Source organism: Phalaenopsis equestris, unplaced genomic scaffold (assembly GCF_001263595.1).
Source record: "Phalaenopsis equestris unplaced genomic scaffold, ASM126359v1 Scaffold001197, whole genome shotgun sequence".
Taxonomy (NCBI): Eukaryota; Viridiplantae; Streptophyta; class Magnoliopsida; order Asparagales; family Orchidaceae; genus Phalaenopsis; species Phalaenopsis equestris.
Window position 1 is genome coordinate 52,620 of NW_018165636.1, and position 10,556 is coordinate 63,175.

At 35.6% G+C, this 10,556-nt stretch overlaps 1 protein-coding gene across 1 annotated transcript; it reads left to right on the plus strand.

The window, feature by feature from the left end:
- Positions 1-4,814: 4,814 nt before the first annotated feature.
- On the plus strand, positions 4,815-5,793 carry LOC110033494 (protein EXORDIUM-like 5; the record flags this gene model as incomplete). The annotated part of the gene is given in 1 exon segment (XM_020737489.1): positions 4,815-5,793. A coding segment is annotated over 1 exon segment (953 nt), but the record flags the coding sequence as incomplete, so codon positions are not given.
- Between the last annotated feature and the right edge of the window lie 4,763 nt (positions 5,794-10,556).

Sequence of the window (10,556 nt, forward strand, 5' to 3'; positions counted from 1 at the left end):
ATAAGGATTAGAAAAGTGAACATAATTAAAATTGAACATCTTTAAAACACTACAAGACCAAATTAAAGTTAGCTAAATGTCTTTAATAGCACTAACTTGCCTCTTTAAGGATTTTCACCCATATAATTTACAAATTTTCACCCATATAATTTACAAATCCATATAATTTACAAATTTAATCACAAATGATAATTACCCTACTCTTAGGGATAATTAAAACATCATTGTTTGTTGAGCATTAAAGGTATTTATAGGATGGGTTTTTAAGCAACATAATAAGTTTAAATAAGCTCGAGACTTTTTACCAAGACTTGAGAGGGAAGAATAGACTTGCTTCTTTCTCTAGACTTGTTGGATACCTCGGAGGTCTACTGATACCTCGACTTGTTGGATACCTCGGAGGTCTACTAAACTTAATACGTTTTGCTTAACAAAAATCATCATTAATCAAACTAATACGACCCACCAAGATATGATCTAGGGTTATGTAAGTCACAAAAACTTTACTTTCTTGCTTCATATAAAATGCCCTGACATGCATTTTGAGTATAAGGTGGTGGAACGAGAAGACTCGTCATGTATGTTTTTATAGTTTACAGCGTCGTATTTATTGTACTTTCATACTGTACTTTTATTGTTAACACAAACTTGCATACTAAACAACAATGTCACCCTGCATGAAAACTAAAAATATCAGGGTATCCACAAAACCAAAACCAAAACTAAAACTAAAATCAACCAAGATAAAATTCACCCCCACAATATTCACAATATAAAACAACTCAAAATTTAATCACAAATATCACAAAAACAACAACTACAACTAAATTAAGACGTCTCTATCGGATGATCGGGAATCCCTCGGAGGAGGTAACCTACTGTTGCTAACGAGGCTTCCCACAAGCTAAATGAAATTACGAAACTCATTAAGTTGAGTTTAGTAAATTCATTTGGACTAAGTGAATCTAATAGAAAATAGTAGTGCCGGAACGAGGGAACCGTAGGATCCTAACCAGTGTCGCTCTAATCAACTTTAAATACCCCATAAAATTTAAAGAACTTCAACCATAAGGCCACCTGATTTGACATCATAACTTGACGCCCTAGAAAACTCAAACTCGTCATAGTAAGGAGCTTGGAGCTAGCATGGTGGGCAGCACGGCCATCTTCAACAACAAAAACTGTCTTCTTAGCTAAACCATTCCTTCCTTAGAATTAAACAACCAAGCCAAAGGATTTCGAGGTTGTCTACTTATGCAACATAAATCCTCACCTCATTTTTAGGTCTTCGTACAGCTCTGTTGTACAATATAAGCCATAACTAGTCTTAAGATTCCAATGTTGTCCTTTGTCATGACCTAAATCCTCACATCTTCCAGGCTATTTGTGTGATCGTTTCATACAAATGTAAGTCCTAACCAAACAAAATTGGCAGGATGAAAAACCTAAATATTTCTTCTCAAAATAAAAACAAAACCATAGGATAGACTGGGAAGTCACCGAGGTTTTCCTCTGAATCTATGACATCCCCTAGATCTTCCTCCTTTGGATTCCAAAAAAAAAATGTTCTAAACTTGAGCCAATCCCGTTTCACGCATCTCTGTCTGATCTCGTTGAGCAGTCCTATCCTTTTGAAGTCCTTGAGGATAATATTTCCTAATTTTTATCGAAAGTTTTCTTAGGTGCCTTTGGTCATTTAAGATGTAATTAATTATTGAGGCTTGCCCTTATAGGAAACTTCTCCAAACCCAGTTTAATATAAACCCTATTTAATTCTTCGTATTAAATAGGAGAAATTATCGGCAAATAAAATGATTTCACAGAACAAACGAACGTCATACATTTATCAGTTTATTTGATCGAGCCTCATCTTCAATTCTTGTGTTTATCCTTCGGGATAGATACATGATTTGAGGTACAACGCTCTTTCATTTAAATTCATTTAAACTATGAAAAATATTGGGTCAGTTTGGTTTCATATTTTTCTAAACTTAAATCTATATGTAAATTAAAATATCCTTCCAAAGTGGGCGATGGGATTTCGATTCCCGTGACCGATAGCTTCTTACGAGCAACTCCCCCAAACCAAAAATAGTGCCGACAAATACTTGCTGAATTAGCTGCCATTTATAACATCTGCTATAGACTCTCACCTTCCTGAGTTTTATATTCAATAGACTCGATCTCATTATCAGGTAAGGATCCTGAAGGTTCTAGGGAGTCAATAAATGGATCATCATTAGAAATATCGAAGTCCGTATCTGAATGCGAGGGATGTCCTCAAACTCCGCAGTGCCTTTATTTTTTGGCAGTTGGCGTTACCTGGAATATAAGGCATTGTTTAGAGGAGTTTAGGCATTATCTAAAATATAAACAAATTAAGAAAAGACATTTGTATTTATTACCTCTAATCTTTCAGCCCACCATTCAGTTAGAGCATCGATAGTTCATTTAACGGGATCCCAACCCAATCTAGTAGATTCACGTTTCAGCTCCTTCCATATTTTTCATTCTTTCTTCTATTGGTCCCATTTGTTTTTTGAATTTAAGCCTTTCGCAATCTCTTCCAGTCAATTCTTTGAACCTTGCAGCAATATTATGCCAACCCTCTTTATTAAAATACATAGTAGGCATGTTCCTAAGTTCAATTTCTTTTATACATAAATCGCAAAATATATTGGTAACTTCTTTATTTCACATTGCGGTGGGACCCCCTTCAGACGTTTTAGCCATTGTATAATTATATGAAGAATTGCATATTGTATAAAGAAATTCATGTTGAAACTCAACAAGCATAATAAAATTATCTAAATTAACAAACAGGAGTTAAAATATTTGCTAAAGATTCGTTAAAAATGAATCAACATCCATACATGTCATGGAATCAACAAAATGCAACAAAAAATGAACCAACATCCACAAAATTAACTAACAACATTGTCGAGATTTGTTAAAAGAAAAAAGAACAAAAAAAATAACACAAAGGATTTATGTGGTTTGGTCAAAGACAAATATCTACTAAACAGAGCAAAGTCATACCCAAAGAACAAAATGAAAAGACTGTTAGATGCGTAAAAAGCTTTTCAATGACAAATAATGCATTACTACATATGCATTTTAATAGTTTCGGTTCAATGCAAACCCAACAAACTGCCAACCTCTTTGCAAAGAATTCCGGAATGTGTATTCCAACAACACATTTGTACCTCATATGCATTTCCAAACTCAATATAGGAAATGTCACACGATATGCAAAGCCAACACATACACATTTCCAACCTCAGCCAAAATTCCAAAATCATATAATTATTAAAAAATCATACTATTTTGATGAAACTAAAAATCGCTGCATAGGGAAGATATGGAATACTCCGAGATCGGTAGAGCCAAAACAAAACAATAAAGAACCACTGCAATGCCCCAAATTCCATAGGAGCCAATAAGAGAGAGGAGGCATCTTACGACATAGAGAGAGGGATAGAGAAGGATTAGAGCCCAAATTCCATCAATAAGAATCATCACAAAGACAAGATCACCCAGCCAAAACTCATGCAATGCCACAAATTCCTTAATTTTGTTCGGAACACCCTACCGATACTTTCATCAAAATTTCAAATCGAGTAAAAAGAAAGTTCAAAGAAGGTTCGAAAAGCTTTGCAACAAATCAGGGGTCAGACACCCAAAACTGTGTATCGAAAGTTCAGAGAATGCAAAACCACCCATCCAAAATTCCTTAAAAAACTTCCAAAACCACCAATGGTCCATCCAAACAAGATGGAACGCCGCACAAATCAGGGATCGAACAACATCTAGCAAAAACACATAAGGATCGAAAACGATGATGCATACCAGACGGGAAAGTAGGGTTTCGTTAAGAGGGCGACGAGAGGGAGAGCAGAGAGTGGATTTCTTGCCAATTTCTCAACGGCAGCGAGCAAGAAGGCGAGGGTGAGGGAGACCGAAGAGAAGCACGGAGCGTCTTTTCCACCCTAAACGCACGAACTCAAAGCGGGACGTGAAGGGAGGAGAGATTATCACGCTCTGCCTTATGTCGCTAATACTGCCTATGAGCGGTGGGAATACGCTCGCGCAAACGCGTTAACCAAACAACCGTGCGGCGTTTTCAAAACGCTGCCGCTTCCATTAAATTGCGCCAAACAGAACCTTAATGTCTAACTTCTTTAGTAAAATTTTGCAATGTGTTGCCCTAATTTTCAGAAAAAAAAAAGCTAAATAAATATAAACATGTTTATCCTAAGTCGTTAGATTTAAAATTGTAAAATGAGGGCCAATTTGCCCCTTCCATCTAAAAACATGGAACATCAAAAATATAATACTTTAGTTTTAATATTTAATTTTTTAGAAGATTTAACAGGTTAACAATTAACATCTTTATTTCAAATCTAACAAACCTCACACCAAGATCATTAAAGGACGCCCTCGGATTACAAAGCCCCATGGCCCACACATCTTGGGCCCACCTTCCTATACAAGCAATCCTGGCCTTCCTTTCAGGCAGGCTTTGAAGGACACGGTGAACCCGTAGTCCCCTTTATAATCCGAATGTAACATTCACGAAAAATGCCAACCCTTTGCCACGTGGCAAACTCGAAGGATCCCGGGAACGGTGGGTTCGCATGCGACACGGGACATATTTCTCCTTTTATCCTCCTAATCATACACACATCTGCTTTCTTAATATTATTTATTTTTTTGAAAATGCAGTACGGTGGAGCCCACCAAACAGCTGTCTCCAGCTCTCATACTCGCTCCTGCCAGCCCACGCTACAAGTCTCCACTCCCTCCCTATAAAATTCCCAACCCTCTCTGGACACTTAACATGCACCCTCGGACCACACTCAATTATCCTATTCCAACGTCCCACTCCCAGAGCAAAATGTGCAGCAGCTCATCTCCTTCCCTTTTACTCCTCTACCTCCTCCACCTCCCTACCCTCATTCTCGCCGCTTCTCCCTTTCCATACCACTCTAATAAAATCCACATTCCCCTCGGTGGTGTCAAACCTTCAGGCGACGCCCTCGGCGAATCGAAGCGTTTCGAGGGATCCTCCGATCTCGTCAACCTCCGATACCACATGGGTCCCGTTCTGTCTTCCTCAATAAAGCTTTACCTGATCTGGTACGGCCGGTGGGCTCCTTCTCAACAATCCACTATCCGCGACTTCCTCCTCTCGATCTCCGACTCCACCTCTCCATCCCCTTCCGTCTCGGAATGGTGGTCGACCATCTCCCTCTACGCGGACCAAACCGGTGCCAATGTCACTCGATCGCTCACCATTGCAGGCGAATCGTCCAACCCCTCCCTTACCCGCGGCACTTCACTCACCCGGCTCTCCATACAGCAAGTAATCTCCGATGCCATCCTATCCGGTCTCCCAGTAGACCACCGCAACGGCGTCTACTTGGTCTTCACCGCCTCCGGCATTGAAATGCAGGATTTCTGTCGCGCGGTATGTGGCTTCCATTATTTCACCTTCCCTTCCATGGTTGGCCACACATTGCCATACGCCTGGATCGGCTATAGCGGTCGCCAGTGCCCGGATGTTTGCGCCTACCCATTCGCCGTTCCGGCTTACATGGGGCGGGCAACGGCGGCGATGCGGCCACCGAATGGCGATGTTGCGGTTGATGGAATGGTGAGTGTGATCGCACATGAGCTCGCTGAGCTGTCGACCAATCCGCTTGTGAATGCCTGGTACGCTGGCGATGATCCAACCGCGCCGACAGAGATCGGCGATCTTTGCGAGGGGGTCTATGGAAGTGGCGGCGGCGGGGGGGGCAGGGGGGGGCGGCGGGTAGACCGGCCAAGTGGCGAGCGATGGCGCCGGCCGGCAATACAATGTGAATGGGAGGAAGGGGAGGAAGTTTTTGATACAGTGGGTTTGGAACCCTGCGCTAAAGGCATGCGCTGGCCCTAACGCCATCAATTAGATTGATAATGATTTTTTATTTATTAGGATTTGAGAATTCTGTCACGTTGTTATCGTTATAGGGATATAGGTAGAAGGAAATTTTTTTTCTTTTTCTTTTTCTTTGTTTTGTATATTTTATGATGTTGTTTGAAAAATGAATTACTTTTGCCACTCAAAATGATAGATTGTTATTTGTCGATATTAATGTAATACTTATGATAAAAATTATTTTTTGTACTAATTATTGTTTGTCATATTGAGATCAATTTAAGAATTGAAAGATTTACATACATTACATTTAATTGTTAGTATTTATGTATTTATCACATAAACTTTATTTTCTACATACATATCATCTTAGCCCTGCATAAAATGGTGTATTTGTTTCTTTTCTAAATTAATATGATGGCAATTTTTTATGTGATATGAATGATTTGGGCTACAAAAATGTACATAAGGAGGTGTTTGATATGTAAATAGCTAAGAATTGAGTGTTATGTATGTAAATGCCCTTCAATAATTTTATTTCTATTTTTTTCTTGAAGTATATTCAATTTTTATGCAACTTTTTAATTTTATTTCTCTTTAAAGTTTGTCTATTTGTGGATTGATTCATCTAGTTGTTTTTTTCCATTTGCGCATCTTCAATTTTCAGTTATTTTTATTTATGTATATTCATTAAAGATTGAAAAACAAGACAAACATATCACACAATTCTCATGTGTGTGTTATATATATTGATGTAGGGTTTTTGTGTGCGTTGTAAATATCCTTCAATACTACAATACACACGACAACACAATTGGTAAATATAAAGATCAATCATAATAAAAATAACTTCAGTGTAAATAATTTTATATTTAAAATCTTTAAGCTGCCAAATTTATTTATTACGCAAATATACGTTTCGCTCAAGTAATAAAGAGCTCTAATGGAGTCCTAAGTATCGATCCCACAGGGAGGAAGAGATTCTTATTATTGTAAAAGTGAGAAAAATAAGTCGAAAGTAAATGTAATGTATGTTAATGAAATTTAACTAAAAGAACTAAGTTAATTAAGCTATTTTCTAAACTTCAAAGTTAAATTTACAAAGACTAAACAAAGTTGTAATCAAGATTTCAAATTTAAGAGAACAACATTCCCCTTTACAATGAGTTTATGGTTAGTGAAGTAATTAAAATCATTTAAAATTATATAAAATTGTATTGTGTCAGATAGGAACAATCATATTCTTTACCATCTGTCGAGAGCATAAAAAACATTGGCTAATTCGGAGTTTGGTCTCTAATATCCGTGATTAGGTTGGAAGGATACTGGCTCTCACTCCAGAGCACCTACTTCCCCCTCGTCTGAGGGCTAATATCTCGCTTTTATTTCCAAACAACTAGATTAAGGGTATGTTTGGGGCAGCTACAACTTATTGAATAATCTGCTGATAAACTAATTAAAATTAATCTGTTGATAAGCTAGGTGCAGTAGCTATTATAAATTTTTATTTTCTTAGAAAAGTCAGACCGCAGCCAGAAAGCTGCTACCACACTTAGACAGGTGCGGTGTGAAAACGCTGTTTTCAGTGTTCTGAAAACGCATAAGCTGCCAAAACACAGTTTACTCAAACATGTCAGATGCGTTTTCAAAACGCCACAACACCAAATAAGCTGCCTCAAACGGACCCTAAATTGGAGATTTTAGTCTATCACCCTAAAATCTCAAATTCTGCACCCACCAAAATATATTTTCATATTTATTTGCACGCAACCTCATGGACTGCATTCTCATCCATGAATTTGAATGTGACTCTCACCTTATAATAGAAAGCATAGCCCTTTCGGATCTTATTTTTCTCAACAAATTTTAATATTTTAATTGGTCAGATTGAAAAGTAAATGAAGATCAAAGTTTTAATCATAAAAAAATATTGACATTTAAAACATTGCATAATAATATTAATTCTTCACAAAATCATATCTCATTGTAGAAAGAAGGATAAAAAAAAACTACTCAGAATTCATGAGGAGGATACGACAAAACATGAACTTTATATATAAAAATAAGTTTACAAAATAAAGAAAGGAAAGAATACAACTTATCTTGCACTCCTCAAGTAAATCTCTTTAAGTTCCTTTTAAACACTTTATCACACTCAATTCTTTCTTAGAAATGTAATGAGGAAGAAATCTTTAATTTTCCCTCTCCTTTTACAACTCTAGAAGAAAATCCTCTACACGACACACCTTCTCCTCTGAAGAGTCCATACGACACACCAAATACAAAGACCTCACAAGACTTCTTAAGAGTGGTGCCAACCCCTCTTCTCCAAAGAACTTCAAAAATTCATCCTTTTCCCAAGAGACACATCTCTTCACACCAAGAGACAAATCCCTTCATCCAAAAAACATATCTCTTCATTCAAGAGCCTTCACCAAGTGTCTAGATGCATTGAACCACTCCATGGGGCGTTTGAATTACTTACAGCCTTCTAGAACATCTGAAAAATAGTCAATAACCACCAACAATTTGTCCAAATCCATCTCTGGAGCCTCTGGCGCCTGTTTACTGGAGTTCAATGCTCATCTCTGGATTCTAGTGCCTTTAGGGCCTCTGGCCCCTGTTCTTTGTAATATGGCCCCTCTAGCGCCAGCATGTAGAAAATCTACATTTTGACTCCAAATTTCTTCCTTTTTGCTCTATTTTGCTCCAAATGCCTAAAATCAATATAACAACAACAAAACATGAAAATACCATTCCTTAAAGTGTAATATTACAAAATTTAAGCATAAAATATATCCATAAAATTGCACATTTTTTTGGTGTATCAAAATCCTCCAAACTTACCAAACTTAAAAAATCCTCCAAACTTAAAAGTTACTTGTCCTCAAGTAACTTTTTTACTACATAAAAATATGATTTATGGTAGAGATTTTAACTTATAAATCTCTATAATTTGGTTTAGTAAATATAATAATATAACTTAAGAAGTATTTTTAATAACTTAGGTTAAAACTAAAATTAAAAACTAAAATTATAAGAACACATAAGAACACCTAGTAGTCAAGTATAAGATTTCTGATTTTCTATTCATTTCAAGAAGAATTTTAATTTTTCATATCAAAGGCTTAGAATGTTCATATGAAAAAGAATTTCATGAGAAATTTTAATAATGTTGCTAATAATCCAATACAAGTTTAGAAAATATAATAAATTTTTTTTCCTTAAGTTGATTCAAGTGAAGCTAATTTTTTATTAGGCGTCTCCTCAAGCTTCTCCTCACCAAATTTTGTTTTATTTTTCTTTTTCTTTTCATTTTCTTTTAGGATCATTTTCAATCATTTCATTTCTTTTATTTTTAATTTGAGGATTATTATATCTAGATAGCCTTTAATAATTTTGAACTTCACTATCCTATTCTTGAAGTTAAAAACTTCTTACCTTCCTTCACTTTATAAATTCATTTTAGCTTTGAAGATTTTGCATAAAGTCTCATTTTGTTATTCTTATATGACTCTTAGATTATTAATACTTTAAGAATACAATTTCGTTTTCCTTAAATAGAAAAAGCATAATCTTATCCTTCCATACTAAATATCTTAACTCTAGAGTTGACCTTAATTATTAAAGATTTTTACTTAAATATATTATAATATTTACAAACAAAAATATAATTATCTAAAGTTAGCCTCTAATACCAAAGATCATGTTAAATAAATTTTTAAAAATATAACTAATTGAGGACAAATAAAATTTAGTTTACTTCTTTTAAAGAAATTTTTCTTTCCCCCAAACATCATTTTTTTTCTTTTTAATAAGTAAAACATTCATTACAAAAAATGTATGTGGAAAGAAAAACAGTAAATGCATAAAAATAAGACTAACCTGTAGAGAGTTCTGAACCAGAAACTTGGCTCTTACACATTACAGGTACCACTTTAAAAAGTACAGGATTTAAAGCATTAAATCAAACATGATATATCAATCGGATTTTCTTAGAAAAGGTGAATATAAAGCATAAACAATAAATTAAAGAAACAAACAATACTAAAATAAAAATCAACAATCTACATCTACACATAAACAAGTTCAATAATACCACTTGCAATACACATGGATGTCCAAATCATAACAACAAAAATAAAACAAATCATACTACAACGAACGAAAACAGATAACAACCCAACAACTCATCATTCATCATCTCCATCCTCTTCTTATTCCTCTTCTTCATCAAAATCTTTAAAGTTATCTTGTATATAAGGCGTAAAACTATGACATGTAAGAAATTCTATAGTATGTTGATACACCTAAAATATATAGTGTTTTTAGATGCATTTTTATACTTATTTTTGAGATATTGCGCTTTAATGGAAGGTATTTGTGTGTTTTTCTTTCACGTATAAGTAAAAAGGTGAAAAATGCTTAAAGGAGTAAAAAAGGATCAAATTTGGAGAAAATAGAAGAAAATTGGGCAAGAGTGTCTTGGCTTCTAAGCGCCAGATCCGGCGCTTACGCGCTGGTTAAATAGAGAAGACCTAGCCTAAGCACCGGAGGCCCCGCACTTAAGCGTCAGTGGTAGTTATTGGATGAGTAAATTCAATTTTGTGAATTTTGAAGAGGTTTTTGAGGCACC